Genomic DNA, 18,789 nt, shown 5'->3' on the forward strand with positions numbered 1-18,789 from the left:
ATTTTATTTGATGCATAATGTTTTCTTATGTGATCCTTTTTGGATTGTCTCCAATTGATTCTATTATTGATTCTGTCCATTCCTATATTATTTGTCTTGCTTCTAACTTTATCAGAGAGCTAACACACACTTTGCGCCCACCACATCATCATCACCCGGAGTGTGTTTCAGGAACCTACGACCGAGGCCTTGCAGACAAGCTGATTAAAGTGAGTATTTGTAGGCACTAAGAGCTGCTATTCTAGAGTCCTGTACAGTGGTTTAGATCATCAGATGTGAGGGGGGAAACCACCACTCTCTGTTCTCATTTCTCACTGTATAATGTGTTAACAGAAAGCAGATGGCTTAAATGTAACACACACCCATTCTTCTGTTACATCATCAAGTCTCCATCCCCCACATATGGATGCAATATATAAACAGATATGGGAAGAGGAGCCTTTTACAATTGAGTTCCAACATTACATAACCCACAATCCCTCACACATTAAGAGAATCATACGGATCTGAACATGTTAACACAGAGCCCTGAGAGGAACTGCATATTATTCTTACCATTTCTGCACTATAATGTATGCAGTCACAAAATTTCTGTATTCATATACACTGATCTACACTTGTTTAGTATATAGAGCACACTGCCAGTGTGATGAATAAACCAGGAGTTTTAACATCTTCACTCATTATTTAATCTGACTACCAAAAGATTGTATTACTTTGGATGCACAATATATCATTACCATATGAGCCGATAAAAAAAAAAAAAAAATTAACCACAACCATCAAAAGATCCAATCAATTCCTTATGGACAAATTAGCAGGCAGTGTGAAATATGTACTGTACACACTAGTATCTTATTCCAAACTCAGATTATGACTATCTCCAACTATAAAATCGATCCTCTGTTTTTCCCAAAATAGAGCACAAAAGGTTTATAACACGAGCAAGAGAGAGAATAAGAATAAGTAATTTCACCTTTATACAGCAGCATCTATGAAGGCATCAGATTGCAGAGGGACGGCCTTTTTTTGGACTCGTGGATAGAGGAGCTCTCAATAGTTTTTTTCAGATATAAGATTTACCAGATGTTAGCGCATCTAGTTCTTCTTCAGTATCTTGCATTCCACATGCAAGAAAGTAACATACACAAATACAGAACAGACCGTAACAACCTTGAATTTAGAGAGCTAGTGGTGAGAAACTGCTCATATCACATCGATGAGCACAAATAAAAACCTCACACTTAAACAAAGCTTTATATGATGTTGTCTGGTCTAAATTTTATCATGACACATAAACGTCACGGACAGCATACATTTCCAAGCCACTCTACCTTGTTTTCCCTGAGAGGTCAAATACGTGTGCCGTATTTGCACACAGCAGCTGACAGTCATACAAAGCTGCCACAGCAAGAGACAGAAATACAAAAACTACAATGTTTTTTCCACCTCAATATATTTTATTGCAGTAAAACAAAAGATCTACCAGTTAAAAAAAAAGAAAGCACAAAAAAACATGAACATCAATCTGAACTCCACTGACCGGTTACATTGATGTAAAAGCAAATCAAGCTGTTAACCAATCTTTTATATCTAAATAAAGCTAAACAAGACCGCAGGGATGGCCAGTCCTGTTCCTGGAGATCCATCCACCAGCAGAGTTCAAATCAACCCCGATCAAACACACCTGTCTGTATTATCAAGTGCTCCTGAAGATCTAAATTAGCTGGTTCAGTTGTGTTAGATCAGGGTTGGAGCTGACCTTTGCAGGAAGGAAGATCTCCAAGAACAAGATCGGGCATCCCGGATATTGAGGGTGTGTACAGGTGACGTGAGTCTGCGTTACTCACACTCTACAACAGTCTCATCTGTGGTCGGCTTCAGCGATGCTTCTAGTCGCGTGGTTTGGTAGCAAAGGTGAGGTATCCAGTGTGTCCTGCCATTTCTCTTGGTGGTATGGCAGTCCTGCAGATTACAGAGGTGTTCCCAGTGTTTGGGACTTCCTCTTGATTAAGATCTGAAGCCATCTGTGTGCTGTTAGTACAGCACTCCTCTGGTCCAAAGTCTGGTATGGGCAGAGTGACAGAACGAATGTCATGCACCCGCAGCAGAACCTCCAGTGTGCAGATCTCCTCAAAGCCATGGTTCAATAAAGCCTCACAAGTCTTCTGGACCTGCTCTATACACGGTGAGAAGGAGCAGAGACGACCTCCTGAAGACAGTAAAAAAGAAAAGGAGTGAGCTTTATTTTTAGTATTATTAGAATATTAGCTAATTATCATACTGAAGCATAAAGTGCACCATTAAAAAGAAAGGTTATTTATTGGCATCTATGGTTCCATGAAGAAACTTTAACATCCATGGAACCTTTTCAATGCACAAAAGGTTCTTTATACTGAAAAAATAAGGTTCTTTATACTGGAAAAAGTGTCCTTTAGATTATAAAATGTTCTTCATACTAAGAAAAAAAAAAATTCTCGACACACCAAGCCGAAGTCAAAGAAACTAGCGGCGATGAAAGCTTACTATGTTGTCGCCTCTCTTCGGCTGCGTCTCGGCCAAAAAGCTGCGCTTAAACACACCAAAAGGACTAAAGGCGACCGTCAACTAGCATGTGCGTTCTGCACCTGGATGCAAGTAATATCTGTCTATATCAGCAGGTATCTAGTCCATTTTCATCATTCAAAAAGGGAAACTGAAACCAGGACTGCAGATATACAAACTGTAAAACAAAGCAGCGCTTGCTTACGATTTTGAATATAAATCATGTAGATCACTTTCTTCATTCCAGTCGGCTCATGTAATAATGAAAAATTTGTGCATTCGATTGCTCAGGTCAGCCTTCTGTCTGTGCAGTCTTGACTTCTTTGCTCGCCTTCATCACTTTCGCGTTTATTCTCGTGCACTGATTAGTTCGCTAAGCTGAACAGCAAATCAGAGTTCGATCCAACACGCTGATTCGGCCCAAAAAACCCAGACGGCGTCCTAAGCCGACCGATGGTCAAATTTATTTTATAAAAGGCAGATTGCAACCAACAGATTGAAGCTCAAAAACATGCATACAAATGTAATTTAAATGTAAAGCGCAACTTATGTGAGTAATGTGACGTACTGCTGATATTTACGCTACTTCTGACGTCATAAATTTCGAAAGTTGGGGGAAGTAGACTGCGTATGACCGTTTGGCCGGAAGCTAGAAATGTATTTTGTAACGTGTTAAATATGAATATTTTTCTTACACAAACTCGTCGTTTTGCTTCAGAAGGCCTTTATTAACCCACAGGAGCCGTTTATAGTTCGTTTACGATGGATGGATGCACGTTTTTGAGCTTCAATCTGTTATTTGCAATCCACTGCCATTATAAAACTTGGAAGAGCCAGGATATTTTTTTAATATAACTCCGATTGTTTTTGTCTGAAAGAAGAAAGTCATATACACTTAGGATGGCTTGAGGCGGGTGAGTAAATCATGGGCTAATTTTCATTTGAAAGTGAACTAATCCTTCAAGAGTGTATACTTCATTTTTGACACGAACACTAGCATATGCGTACAGTCAAACGCATTGTCTTTCAAAGTACACTTCATTTGATATGGCAAACACAGCCACTCACACTAGAAAGTTTCATCTTTGTCCAGTGTTTTTTGCATTCCGTATAAACTGGAGTGGCATGTCTCTCTTAAACCAACTCAAATGTTCGACAGCACACACATCTATTGTTCCATCTCTTCAGTTTCTTGTTTGAGTGTAAAACAACAGACTGGGCCAGTGTTGCCAACTTGCAGAAAAATGAATGCAAAAAAATTCAATGCATTTTTCACCTGCAGGTTTTGTGGCAGAGACTGCCACTCCCGAATTGGACTGTTGAGTCACAACTGACGCTGCACTGGTGTTCCTCATCCCGCGTGATCCATGGTCTCCTGAGACTGGAGAATGCCTCTCATTTTATGATTTAGAAAATTCCATAAAACTTCTCTTTTGTATGAATGTAATTTGGATCTCTGTGACTCACTATGCCTGTCTACAAGTTTGCATCTGTTCTTTATCAAACCACTGAGCATATACACAAGTCTCCAGCACTTGTGCTACACTCTGTGCAAACATGAATAGCTGTTTATGAACCTCCCTGTTTGACAGCAACAAGCGTTACTATTTGTAAAACCTTATCAAATACCAGAAACGATCACACTTGTGGCTGACGTCAAATCAAACCTGAAACTTGAAATAAGCAATGAGGAACAGGAACATTTTTGCTCAGGTCTTTTAAAAGAAATGGCCATTTTACCTCGACAATGTTCTTTAGTAGATCCAAAAATTTCATGCAGTAATTATTGCTGTAAACTGAGGTGCAGACTCAGAATTTTTGTTATATTTTACACGATTTCTGCACTAATTTCAGGTGCAAGTCTACAGAATCTTGAATAGTGGATGTAAAGCTGAAGTGTGTCACTAGGGGCATCAAACGGAACTGCAGAACAGATGACTATTTTAAAAGAAGACTAAGGGTGTACTCACACTGGGCAATCTGAACTGTGCCCGAGCACAGTTGATCCCTAAAGTCTGGTTAGTTTGACTAGTGTGATCTCTCTGTACTGTGCCCGGGCACAGTTGATCCCCAAAGTCTGGTTAGTTTGACTAGTGTGATCTCTCTGTACTGTGCCCGGGCACAGTTTGTTTAACCATCCCTGGCCCGCTTGGAAGAGGTGGGCCAGAGCATGTCGTGTGATCGCTAACCACGCCGGAGCATGGAACAGCTGCTACTTTTGTGTGTGCTACTGTTATTACGACAGTAAACATCTTCTCTTACTACTTGGATAGTACACATAGTACACAACTTAATTCAAGCGGGTCTGGTTCTCACCTTATTGATGAATTGATTGTTTTCTTCAAAACAAAAAGTTGCATCGTAAATGACGCAAGCATGCTCTGGCCCGGAACGTTGGGAGGGGGGAAATTCACTCCAGGGCACGGTACAAGGCAACAGTGCCTAGTGTGAGTACACGCCACCCCCCAACTACCATTGTAGGTAGCCCTGCCCCAAAATCATCAACATCACACCCAGTAGGCTGTTCAACAAATAAAGTTCTGTGGGTGCAGATTTCATGCAGGCCTGCTGAGAATAATCAGGAAGTGATGTCAAAGAATATGGTTCCTCAAGGTTTACTGGAAGCAACCAATAACTCACTAAGCTGTTAAGGGTTAGAGAGCAGTCGACATGCACATGTTTGCATATTGTTGCCTTACTGTTAAACGGTTTCATAATAACATGTTAAATAGAGGAGTAAAATTGAAACAGCAATCTCTTCCACTCCTTTGCCATCTTGCTCCACTAACACGATTGGAGGGAATTTGGGCTTAAGGTGGTATTACTTACATGCACAAAAATAGCCACTGGTGATCAGAGTAAGAAGATAGACAGGGTGCTGTGAGGAGAGAAGTATGAGAAAGAGACCTTAATGGGTATAGTTTACTCTTCGATTCTGTCTTTAGACTCAATCCAATCACATTCACTTAATCCAGCATGACCCCATCCTTCACTCTCAACATTCGCCATAGAATTATAATGAATGGGACACACTGTAGGAAAGCAATGCAGAACTGTCTCACTCTCTTCTCTTGAGCCTGACAATTTTCACAGGGATGCATCAGGGATCCAAAGTCACTTGGTGCCTAAACAAATACTTTTATAAAAAAAGTTCCTCAATTCTGATTGGTAAATACAGCGTTCAGACCATCCTAAAATCTGCAATACAGTAAAGGTGACTTGTGACTTGTCTGTACTTTACTGTACAGACGGAGCAACTTTTTGAGCAATGTTGCTGGCCAATGTTGCCGTCAACGGGCAACCAGGTGTGAGACAGGGCCCACGACTGATCTAAAGTATCCAGATATAATTCTAAATCACAATAAAGCCTCTTATAACTAATTGCTTAAATATCAACTCTGGGTAACACTTTTTTTCCTTTTTACAGTGTCCTTGTTACACATGTTACATGTTCTTACCATAGTAATAACAGTAAAATATGCATAATTACATGCAACTAACCCTCAACCAAACCCTAATCCTAAAGTAAGTGCATATTGTTAATTGATATTATTCAGTACTTAAATGTATAATTATACCTTAAAAATAAAAAGTGTAACCCAACTCTGTTGCTACCCTGCTGTCTAATTGTGATTCTACTTGTGGGTAGATCAGATGGCAAGCAAACAATCAGTTCTCGTTATCAACGTGTTGGATGCAGGAGAAATAGTTAGGAATAAAGGTCTGAGCGACTTTGACAAGGTCCAAATTGTTATGGCAAGACGACTGGGTCAGAGTATCTCTGAAACAGCAAGGCTTGTGGGTTGCTCCCGGTCAGCAGTGATGAAAATTTACCAACAGTGGTCCGAGGAGGGGCAAACCACAAACTGGCAACAGGGTGTTTGCCACCCAAGGCTCACCGATGCACAAGAGCAACAAAGGCTATTCTATCTGGTACAAGCCAACAGAAGTATACTGTGGCTCAAGCACATAACATTTTAATGAGGGTTACGGGAGGAATGTCACAACACAAAGTGCATCGCACTCTGCTGCGTATGGGGCTGTGCGTATTTGACCCCTGTCCACTGTCGAAAAGGGCCTACAATGGGCACGCGAGCATGGGAATTGGACCTTAGAGCAGTGGAATAAGGTTTCTTGGTCCGATGAGTCCCGTCTTCTTTTACATTATGTGGCCGGCTGTGTACGCGTGCTCTGTTAACCTGGGGAAGTGATGGCACCAGGATGCGCTTATTGGACAATGACAAGCCAGTGGAGGGAGTTTGATGCTCTGGGCAATATTCTGCTTGGAAACCCTTGGTCCGTCCATTTATGTGGATGTAAATTTGACACATGCCACCTACCTAAACACTTTTGCAAACCAAGTACACCCCTTCATGACAATGGTGTTCCCTGGTGGAAGTAACCTCTTTCAGTAGAATAATGCACCCTGCCACACTGCACACATTGTTCAGGAATGGTTTGAGGAACATAAGGCAGAGTTCAAGATTGTTGATGGATGAACAATATGAACAATGATTTGAAACGTTCAACATAGGCAACTCAAATAGCACTCCTCACACAAAGCAAATCTATCTTAAAGGGATACTCCACTTTTTTTTGGAAATAGGCTCATTTTACAACTCCCCCAGAATTAAACTGTTCAGTTTTACCGTTTTTGAATCCATTCAGCCGATCTCCGGTTCTGGCGGTACCACTTTTAGCATAGCTTAGCATACATCATTGGAGTGGACAAGACCATTAGCATTTCTAAAAAAAAATGACCAAAGAGTTTCGATATTTTTCCTATTTAAAACTTGACTCTTCTGTAGTTACATCGTGGACTAAAAATGCGATTTTCTAGGCTGATATGGCTTGGAACTATACTCTCATTCCTGCGTAATAATCAAGAAACTTTACTGCCGTACCATGAGTGCAGCAGGCGTAATGATATGACGCAGCGCCTGAAAATAGTTCCGTTGTGTTGACGGAAGGTAGCCTATTTTCAGGCGCTGCGTCATATCATTACGCCTGCTGCACTCATGGTACGGCAGTAAAGTTTCTTGATTATTACGCAGGAATGAGAGTATAGTTCCAAGCCATATCAGCCTAAAAAATCGCAACTTTACATTTTCCGTCGGTCTTATTGCACGATGTAACTACAGAAGAGTCAAGTTTTAAATAGGAAAAATATCGAAACTCTTTGGTCATTTTTTTTTGAGAAATGCTAATGGTCTTGTCCACTTCAGTGATGTATGCTAAGCTATGCTAAAAGTGGTACCGCCAGAACCGGAGATCGGCTGAATGGATTCAAAAACGGTAAAACTGAACAGTTTAATTCTGGGGGAGTTGTAAAATGAGCCTATTTCCAAAAAAAGTGGAGTATCAAATCAAAATCAAATCATACAGACAAATCATAGTCTGTCCCCATCATACACTACATGATTTCTGTGAAATTTGACAACTCTAAATGCCCAAAATCTGCAGAACAGCTTTGATTTTTGGCAACTAGCATTGACTCCAGACTGCAAATCGGGGAAAAATTATTTGGATTTTAGATGGATTACATTTAGATGGATTAGATTTATCAAAAGGCATTGATTGGAAAATATCAAACATGTTTGATAGTTTGAGTGAAGTTTCTGTATAAGTTTGTTTTGTTTGGGACGACTTAAAAGTGTGGTAGTATGTGATCCTCAGTTGGTTTGTGCATGTCATGATGGCCAGTTTTTCTTACTCCATAACCATTTACAATGTTGTCAAGTATATGAGAGAGAGAGAGAGAGAGAGAGAGAGAGAGAGAGAGAGAGAGAGAGAGAGAGAGAGAGAGAGAGAGAGAGAGAGAGAGAGAGAGAGAGAGAGAGAGTGTGCAATTCCATTGACAAATAAGGCCTTTGCATGAAAACGCAGTCATAAACAGACACATCAGGTCTCCTGGCAACGGAGGTCCGAGTAAGAAATTAGTCACGCCAACAGCTCAGATTCTCTGAGCACTCTCTTATCTGAGTAACAAGCCTGAAAAGCCAAAAATTAGAAGAAATAAAGAAACAGGCAGGATAAAGAATCAGCTCAAATCACTACACACTCTGAATGTTGCATAATAGCAATAAAATGTACATGTTGTGAGAAACATGTTAGTAGTCAAGGACAACTGGCTTGGAGTTAACCAAGGTTTAATAGTCAGAGCCATGCTAAAGTTTTCTTCACTGAACTCCTGATAAGTATTGCACAAGATAGTCAATTTGTCAAAAGAATCGGAAAGAGGCCAGCAAATGTATGAGAATACCAGAGCCTTGCCCATGCTCACTGAAGTCTCACTGCATGCCCCTTTATGGTCAATATTACCCTGCCAGCAAAACATTCTGTGTGTGTGTATATTACAAATCAGAGTCTCTAAAAGGGGGTGTAACAGAGCGCTGCAGACATTCCACTATAATGAGACAAGAGAGGATCTCCTGGTGGAAATTGAGTCTCTATCTTATACTCCGCCAAGGCAGATCTTTACACGCATGTAGACAAATTCAAAGTATTTGGGTAGTAATGAAATTGCAGCAGTGTCTTTACTGTATTAAGTTATTGTGCGTGTTTTTTAATTAATTTTAAATTTTACCTAAATAATTAGATTTTTAAAAATAAAATTAAAAAACATTTTGGTTACGGTCAACCTCCCATTTATCAAAAATGTATTAAATTACAGAACTAAAAAAAAAACATTCACCTACATCTAAGCTTCAACCTTTACAAAGGCAGGAGAGTTATGGGTTAAAAGCCAAGGGCTATGTATTTTTATGAAAATTCCTCTTTACAGACAGGGGAATAATTCATACACAAGGACTGCTGACCCCTTACTGGGACACTGACTAGTCTAGGCCTGCCCAGTAGGGCAAAGTGAGTTGTAGTTCCCATGGAAACAGCCTCTTGCCAAGTGGTCTGGTCACTTCTGAAGAAACCGTTTCTGACATGCCCACTCGATAAAAAAAAAAAAAAAAGTTGTTCCAACAGAATGATCAGAGAAACCACAGACAAAACAACTATGAAATCTGTTCGAGCTGGGCAAACTCAAACCAAAGTCTTCATGATTAATTAAAGTGAAGTAATCAAAGTGAAGTGTGACATCATTTTGGCACAAAACTAAGATGTAATTATGCAGAACAAGAGGCCTCTGTCTATGATTCACAGAAGCTGCCTCAATAACTGAGATGAAAAACTACACAAATTTAAACAAGAAATTCACAATTTAAGGAATCTCTCCCCAAACCTCCCATTGATCCATAGGGGTTATTTGGGCATTTCATTGAGGTCGATGGCAGATGAGGGGAGTTTTTAGGCGTATTGTAACAGTCACCAGCTGCAGTGCCCTTGAGAGCCACCAGAGGGCACTCCACACAGACTATTATCACTCCCTCACAAACTACATTTCCCATAACTCACTGCCTGGACTCATCATCACTGATTGCATTCACCTGTGTCTCATCTTGTTAGTCTCAGCCTATTTAAACCTTTGCTGCGTCCCAATTCGCTTACTTATGCTGCGTTCCAGGCAGGTTTTTTAGCACGTAAATCACGACTTCAAACTACGACTGACACGACTTTGTCGCGTTCCAAGCCAGTCACGCTAAACTACCTGAGCGCAAGGAATTGTGGTAGCTAGATGTAAACAAACCATTGCTGTTTTGTATGGTTTCGCGGGCTATGTGACGTCAGAGCTTGTAACTGGGAATACATCGATCTAGTACGAGTTCACGGGTGGGAAGTCACGGGTTTGACTGCCGTTCCAGTGCACTTTCACGGGTATAAGGTTGGAAAAACACGGGTTACAGGTTGCCTGGAACACGGCATTATACTACGCCCTAAAAGTATGTACTCTTTTTGTGAAGAAAAAGTGCATACTTTTGAGTGTGTAGCTAAAGAGTAGGCAAGCTTTGGGACATACTATGACGTCATCTTTAACGGACAGCTCTGTCGCGTGCTGCGTGCAGCTGTCACCGTAAACTGCCCTGTCAATTATCTTGTCACATTTAAAATCCTCTATTCAATCTAATTTGATTTCCTACCGTTTCGGAGAGCACGTTCATCTGCCAGTCGTGGGTCTTTCATGCGGATACTCTCCTCGTGTTTGCAATTTGAATATAATGATGCATTTAAAAGGTAATGGCTAAACGTATCTTTACAAAAGTTCACAATGCTGCTGCAGATGCAATTTAATGTGGACAACATTGAATAAATTCATTTTCATCAGGTTAGATAATGATAATTAATCACTCAAACCTCTTTATCTAAACCTCTCTACATAACCGCGGGACTCGCGGCATGTCTGTAGTTTTTTAACACTTTTTACTCGTGTTTGTAGTTCTAACCGAATCCTCGTCCAACGCGCGATGGGTTGTGGGCAATATCAGCCATTAGAGTGTGCATCGATCTACACTTCGGAAATAGTAGACCATCCGGGTATCTTTGAAACACTCATTTCAACATACTACGATTTGGGACGTACTAATTCTATTTTCGAATACTATTTAGGACAGATAGTATGGGAATTGGGACGCAGCACTTGTTCACTCATTCACTCCCTGCGATGTTTTGTATGTTGTTGCACTGCATTTCCGAGCGTTTTCCCTGGTTTTATGTCGCTTGGTTTTTGGATTTCTTGCCTGGTCCTTGGATTATTCTTTTGCCTCTGACCCCTGCCTGTTTTGTTTGTTTGTTTGGACTGGCCACCTGTGTTTTGACTTATTACCTGTATATTGGATTACGTGTCTGGATTGCCCCTTAATTAAAGCTGCATTTGGATCTCAACCTTCGTGTCTCAGAGCAGTTCGTGACACGTATATTTTTTGGGGAAATGTCCCTTGATGTTAATATGGTACTCTTAAAACTACCTTGGTTAACCAGGAAAATACCATGGTATATACTGTATATCAAAATACCATACATATAAAGTACTTTTTGTAAGTGTGTGCATATTGGTAAATTTGAAACGGCACCATTTATATGCCTGTAAAGTTGTGTGTTCATAAAGGTCACTGTAGTATTCAGTAGCATCTATATCTTGTGATTTGACGACTCACTTTAGTGGCTTCATACTTTAGTCATGGCGACAGAGAACCACATGCCATTTAGCATTAATATGGTAATGTCTCTTTAGTTATTTGAGTTGTGTACTCTCACCCTTGCGTTTCAAGGCCCTCTTGGCATGTGTGACTGCCTCCCACGGAGAAGGGATGTCTAAAAAGACCGCATCAGCTACACCTGTGATGCCGAAGCCCTCAGCGCACACGTCCTGGTTTCTAACAGTAACCAGGTGAGACACCTTGTGCTCCTTGAACTCCTGGATGGCCTTCTCGGCTCGCTGAGCGTGGAACTCGACTGTGTGCAGGTGACCGGTGGGAGCAATGGTCCGCAAAATAGAGTGAGACAGAGAGCCGCTGCCTGTACCTGGAAAAGAGACACAAAATCTGCTGTTATAACAAGCCCACCACTGGGAATAAGTGGTCTGTGTTTGAGATTATAAAATGAATATCAAATTACACTTTTTCGGAATGCAACAGTTTCAGACACTAAATAAAATAATTAAAATCTGGTCGTATTACAATTAAAAAAGTATAAATAAACACATTCACCTCATTGCTATAACCACATTAACGGGATAGTTCACCCTAAAATTAAAATTATCATCATTTACTGACCCTGCTGTTGTTCTAACGCTGTATGCAATTACTTATTTTTTCAGACCACAAAAGGAGAATAAAAAAAAAAAAAAAAAAAAATGTCCTCGTCCATATAATGGCAGTGAATAGCGACCAGAATCACGCTTTTTAAAAAAGATGCAAAAGTATCACATAATGGTCCCATACCACACAGGCCATATAAACAAGTGTTTTGGGGGTATACGATAGGGTTTGGTGAAAAACAAACCGAAAAGTATTATTTAACAAAAATCCTGACCTCGATGTGACCTCTTCTCAACGCATTCGTGAGACTCTTAGCGCCGCAGTTCACTCCGACTCGCCCAGAAAAAGTTGTGAGAAATCAGGATTAATAAATATGTGTCATGAAATACAATGCCTAGAAATCCCCAAACAGTATACTTGTACTTTCTTCACTGAGTTGAATATCTCCAGAACTCTGTTTGTCTGATGACAGTCAGAATGATAGTTGACAGATGTGATAACTTTTTGTTGCGACAAACACAACAGATATTGACTTCAAAGAAGAAAGTACATGGATTGTGTTGATGAAATCAAATTGTTGATGAGATCAAATACATGTTTTATTTAGTATTTGAGCCACTAACATGTGGAATATTACAAAAAGCATCTTATCGGGGTAATATTGACCTTAATTAAATTATGCACATGCATGTATATGTTCAGAGTTAAATACAGTAATAACGTGTGCATGAACATGTGCATTGTGATATACGTGCATGTGAGCAAGCTCTGGTGTTAATGGCCCATCTTCCTCTTCAAGAACCCATTAGTATGCTTTTGTTCTCATGGCAACAATAGGGTCAATGTTTAGTCCACAGCGTTGCATTCAGATAGAACAGTGAGTGACGCAAGAACGAGAGGCTCAGTAGGAGAGAAAGAACACACTGAATTATTCCAAAAGAAATATCCAATACTTGAATGATCAAAAACAAACTTCAGCCTGCACATGTGCCAATTCTGTGGGACAGTCACACTCACCTGAACACTGCACTGATATCTAAGGGTAAATGCTTGTCCAGCTCAATAAGTTTGGAGGGCACTGAGGACAGAGCAGAGTGTGTGTTTAGTGTGTTCGCGTGTACACGCTCAACAACAGCCTTTAATGGATTCATTCAGAATACAAGAGGACCAACAAGTTGAATGAGCCAAATTGAAAAGAGTCTCGTCTCCATCTCATCTCTGCCGAGCCTACTCTGCCCACTCCAACTAGACAAGTCCATTTTATTTGTATTGCACTTTTCACAATACACCTTGTTTCAAGGTGCACAACAACAAATATTATCTATCTATCTATAAAAGAGATGTGCGAGACTAGTTGAATAGTCGATTAAACAATACTACTGCTGCTGCTAGTCGACTTGAAAATACTAGTCGTTTAAATATAAAGTATATAATTTTTTTTCCACATTTAATGTTTTGCCTTTATTTACAAAAGCTACGTTTAAATTAGTCATATTAATGTTACGTTTTAAAATAAATATATTATTTTGAAAAGTGTAATATATCTGGAGCAGAAAACAAAAATCACCCGAGTTCAGAGAAATGTCCACTTGGATGATGAGCAAGGTGAGGGAGTATTTTAACAGCCAAAACTTTTCTATTTTCTTCTACGTCATGTTAAACTAGCATATAATTAAGCTTGCTTATAGGATTGTTATACTACCGGTTATGTATGGACAATACGGCATGAAATTTTATATCGGATTAAATGACAAACGGGAAGAATGAAACTTGAACCGTTGCTATATCAACATCCTAACAAAGAGAACACGCTTTATAATGTATTGTTGTCAGAACACATCAAGCTTTTCTTGCGATTTTGGCACCCGTCATGTGTACAGATACTTTTCATACACAAGAAGTGCGTTTAAATCCGGACACGCAAGTGGTTACCGTTGTAACGAACAACAATACCTTAACCTTATGTGGACTAACTTTTATTTGCAACCCTATGGACACACCGAAGCTCGAATTGCCATTGGCTAGTAATTTTTGTTTTTTTTACATTGAATACAAGAACAATGCAAATTAAAAAAATTCTACATAAATATAGTATAAAATATAAATTTCACTATTAAAGTCAAATAAACAGTCTGTAATAAAATAAGACCAAATAATCAAACTACAACCAATAGCACAAATAAACAATAGAACAAAGATGCAAATTAAATAAACAGTGCTTTTCATTTTTTTCATGTAAATCTAACAGTAGTTAGATACAGATTAGGCACAGAAATTGAATAATCAAATGTAAAAACACTGCATAGTCTTCACTGTATGAACTAAATAGATGGATCCTTATTAAAATTACAAAAGTTATTCAGTCAAGAGCATTGAGTGATTTTTTGCAGTGAGTCTTTTATTGTTTGATTAACATTAAAAACAGACAGCAGCAGTAAAATTAGACTGTTCACGTTTACTAGGATACTCGCCAAGACAGGCATGTTGACAATTTTGTGTGAAGACGTGAAAAAGAGCTCATTTCAGTATTTGCGTGCTGTCAGACACAGCTTTGGCTATTGAGTTATTTTCACGTCTTCTTGCGCTTCAATGTTCAAATTAATTAGGCTTAAAAACATGTGCAAATGATAAACTTTAATGATGATGAAGTACTCGCCTGATCGAGACAGCATCAATTCTCTTTACGTGGCATGTGTAAAAGCCTCTCTCTTTCTCTCAAGGTGAGTGCGATAGTGCAGAGTGTGAGAGAAAGCGACAGAGGGCGCTCTCAGCCAAGCGACGGTATGTAAAGCTCAGTAGGCAATTCAATTAGATATCTGTGCTGAACTTATTTATTGCCTCGAACTCAATCAGGCGAAAGAAATCGTACAATTTACTAGCCATTGGCTAATTAAAGACATTTTTTAATCGCCTAGTGTGAAATTCTGTCGCACATGCGAGTGATTTACTCGCATTGTTTATAATAGGCTATTACATTTTAACTTAAAGGCAGGGTAGGCAAGTTTGTTTCTAAAACACTTTTCCCCAAATTTGTTTAAACTGTCTTTATATACCAATATATATCTAAAAATGTAAGTCATCTGAAAAGGAGAGTATAAAAATCGAGTGTCTGTAGTCCTCTCAGGGCTGCAATAAACACAACTACTCTTTCCATTCGGAACGAATGCAATGATTGGCTGGGCGACTGTCACTCTCCCTCGCTACCATGGCTACCACCCCTGCTGCTACAGGAGCTGCCCACATGCGCGCACCCGGTTGACTCGCTCATTTCGAAAGACGAGAGGCACGTACCGGCCGGAAGCTAGGAAGTCTCACAATAATGGCAGAGAAAGAGCCGTCAAAAATCCCAGTACCACCTGTACCTGCATATACAGTCAGCGCAGGCAAACAAGGCAAAAAAAGGTGATGTCACTCCATGCACTGCGCTCCTCTCCGCTCGGCGCTGGTAAACGCGTCCTCCAGCTGAGCGGTCGGCATCACACGTTCATGTGTTTGGGGGGCGTGGCTTTGGAAGGAGCCCAAAAGGGAGGGGGTGGGAGTTTCTCTGTTGGATACTTTCACAATCCAGCAGTTTTCTGCTAGTTTCTCAAACTTACCTACCCTGCCTTTAATGGTCCTGCACTGCCTATTGATTCAGTTGATTTGAATAAATATGTATATAATGGCTAACGTTGCTTAAGTTTAATATACGATGATATAAAATGCAAGCCATTGCCAAGCAAATCGCATGTATCTGACCTATTTTTGGCAGCATTCAGTATGGGATTTTACTGTTCATAGATTAGGTAGTCTATTTCAAATGGATCGCTTATACAGACTGTCTCTATGCACAGATTTTTAATATGTATATATCAATGAAACCATGCCGAGCTTGTGGAACCCACAAAAGCGCTGTGTTTGTCCTTTGAAATGTGTGTGCTCATTAATTGTGCTATAAATTAAATCATAGCCTTTTGAAGTTTAATAATCATATTAAAACGTGTTGCAATTCCGGTTTTTCTGTACCCAAATGTAAGGCATTTTGAAATGATCATTAAGACTTTCATATACTGTGTGAAACATTAAAGATCATTTACGGACTTAAATTTGATCAAAATGAATTTAAAACTTTTTAAGGACCTGCAGGGACAATATACTTTCATTATTTGTGTTGAACAGAAATTATTCAGTATTTTAAATAAAGCGTCTGAACAAATCTTCATTCAGACTTGATTTACTCCCGTTTTTAGAATGAGCTTTGCAGTAGGGTGGACATCAGAAGTACACTGGAGAAAAGTGGGCTGCATTTAATCTGACAGGCTGAGCTGTCTTTGAGCCTCGTAAGAGTAGGGTTACATTGCATTAGGGTTATATGGAGGCATATATCAGGCAATATGGAGCACTTTCATTGATCAAACCTCCATCAGCAAAATATGAATATGAAGTGTCTTTCTGTGTATATGACTTGAGTTCACCTGCTTGACACTTAAAAGTCAAGTATCTCCTTGTTACAGCAAGGATAAGACTGTATAGAAGATCTCTAAAAATTCAGATGCCCAAAACCCTTTGATTCTTACCTGACTCGCAGACGACAGAGCCCGGTTTGAGGTCCAGCATCAGTGTGATGTTGGCAATGTCTGTCGTGTAGAGGATCTGTGTTCGGTGGGGAAGGTTAACAGTCCACAGTTCTGGTGTGGGGTGCAGCACATAAACCCAACCACCCTTACTGCAAGTCACTTTGGTACCAAAGCGCTGTCCAATCAGGTCGCTGGAGTGGCGGATAACCCCATAGCGGGTCTGCGTCTGAGCTCCTGACTGAACTTTGATAGGCATCATGGAATCATGACTCAGGAAGATAATGACAACATCCCCTTCTTGGATGAGCTCGGAGTATTCCACAAAACTCATGAGGCACAGCTGGGTTTCAACTTCAACGAAAAGTGTGGATGATTAAATTACGCTGGTCTGTTATAAATGAAAACACACAAACACATTATTCTCATAAGTTAATAGACAAAACATTTAAATTAATATTTATATTCCATCATATTACTTCATAGACTAAATTGAATATTTAGGATATTCCCATCTTTAAAAAAAAATATTTGTGTTGACAACAAAAAGCATAAAACAGACTTAGACACTTTATTTATTATAAACTGCATGACAATAAAGAGCTATGCTGTCATGCTTTTAAAATCCTGCCAAACTAATTTCTGTACTTTTAGAGAGACAAACCCAAAATTCCACTGTTGACACTTCTTGGAGGATTATGTCTAATTGTCTATTATGGCTTTTGTTTAAAGCTATTAAAGCAATATTGCCAAGAAAGCGGATTTTTTTAAATATTAAATAGAAACGTAAAAATAAAGACGTGCACTTGGAAGTTAAAAGTAATAATAAATTAAAATTAAGTTAAAATAAAAACAAATTTAACATTGTACTGAAAGTAAACGGTTTACAAATGTAAAGTTTAATATTTTACCCAATATATTAAGATACACATAGCCTATAATCTCAAATAAAAACATGAACGTCAACTAACTTACTCAAAATTTTGATATTGTAAAGTATTTTGATTTAAATAACGTTAACGTTAGTTGTAAACCGTTAGAGTGACCGTTAGTACCAACCTGAAGCACCTTCTGTGTAACCGCAGTCCGGAGACAGTTCAGAACAGCAAAAATATGGGCAATATGTAAGTTAATCTGTTAATAACGCACTTACTGATATCTGTGAACATTTCTTGTTATTTTATGTATTAGATTCAGCAAGGTCACTGTCGTAAATGACGAGAGGAACGGATTCGCTAAACAGCGACTTCGATTGTGTGAGAGCACACAATGTTTCATTACAAACCATCGATTACTTAGATATATAAATATTTTTATAAGATCGTGTTTACAGGAGGGCTACACTGACTGGGAAATAACACTTTAAAAAAAGCATTCATTAGGCTAACTTACATCGAGCACAAACTTAAGTGTTTTTCAAAGCGTAAACACAGTAACGTTAACGTTAACCGTTATAGCAGCTACACGCATTGCTGGAAAGGAAACGTGTCTGTCTGACCGACCGTAAGTTACATCGTTCGACATAAAGATATGTTTAACATTAAAAAAACTCACCGTTTCTATAATTTTATATTAGGGAGAGAGCAGAAAGAAAGTAGCTACAACACGTGTGTGCGGCTAGTTTGCTTGATAACCCGCTTGCATGCAGACGCGGTCCGTCTTACAGAGCGGCTCTTTACCTCATCTGGATGGACTCAAACGCATGTGAACGGGTTGCTCGCCATATACAAATCTACAACTTGTCGCAAAACGTCTACTTCTCACAACACAACCAGTCTCAGGAAAATGATGTAAGAGTATTTAAAGGAACAGTATCTGTTTTGCATAAACGTCAAGATAAACCAAATCGAAATTTGCTTGGTGGTTTAGATGAACCAGGAAGGTGTTTCCAAGCCCCACAACTCTAACGTTAGTCAGGCTGAAGTAACGTTATCCCTTCAAACCAGAGATGCACTCCTGTTAAAGGGATAACGTTAGTTCACATGTCATTATTTACTCACCCCGTCTTAGTTATTCTAAACCTGTAACGTTATGGATTTCTTTCT

General features: G+C 39.4%; 1 protein-coding gene across 1 annotated transcript; it reads right to left on the reverse strand.

Moving 5' to 3' along the window:
- Positions 1–1,835: 1,835 nt before the first annotated feature.
- trmt61a (tRNA methyltransferase 61A) lies at positions 1,836–18,462 on the reverse strand. Its single transcript, XM_056248159.1, has 4 exons — positions 18,299–18,462; positions 16,748–17,135; positions 11,689–11,955; positions 1,836–2,212 (listed from the first exon to the last, which is right to left on the reverse strand). Exons 2-4 carry the CDS (start codon positions 17,076–17,078, stop codon positions 1,893–1,895), a joined length of 918 nt encoding a protein of 305 aa, XP_056104134.1. The 5' UTR covers positions 17,079–17,135; positions 18,299–18,462; the 3' UTR covers positions 1,836–1,892.
- Positions 18,463–18,789: the final 327 nt, after the last annotated feature.

This window comes from Rhinichthys klamathensis, unplaced genomic scaffold (genome assembly GCF_029890125.1).
Source record: "Rhinichthys klamathensis goyatoka isolate OS25496 unplaced genomic scaffold, OSU_Roscu_1.1 h1tg000053l_1, whole genome shotgun sequence".
NCBI classification, from domain to species: domain Eukaryota; kingdom Metazoa; phylum Chordata; class Actinopteri; order Cypriniformes; family Leuciscidae; genus Rhinichthys; species Rhinichthys klamathensis.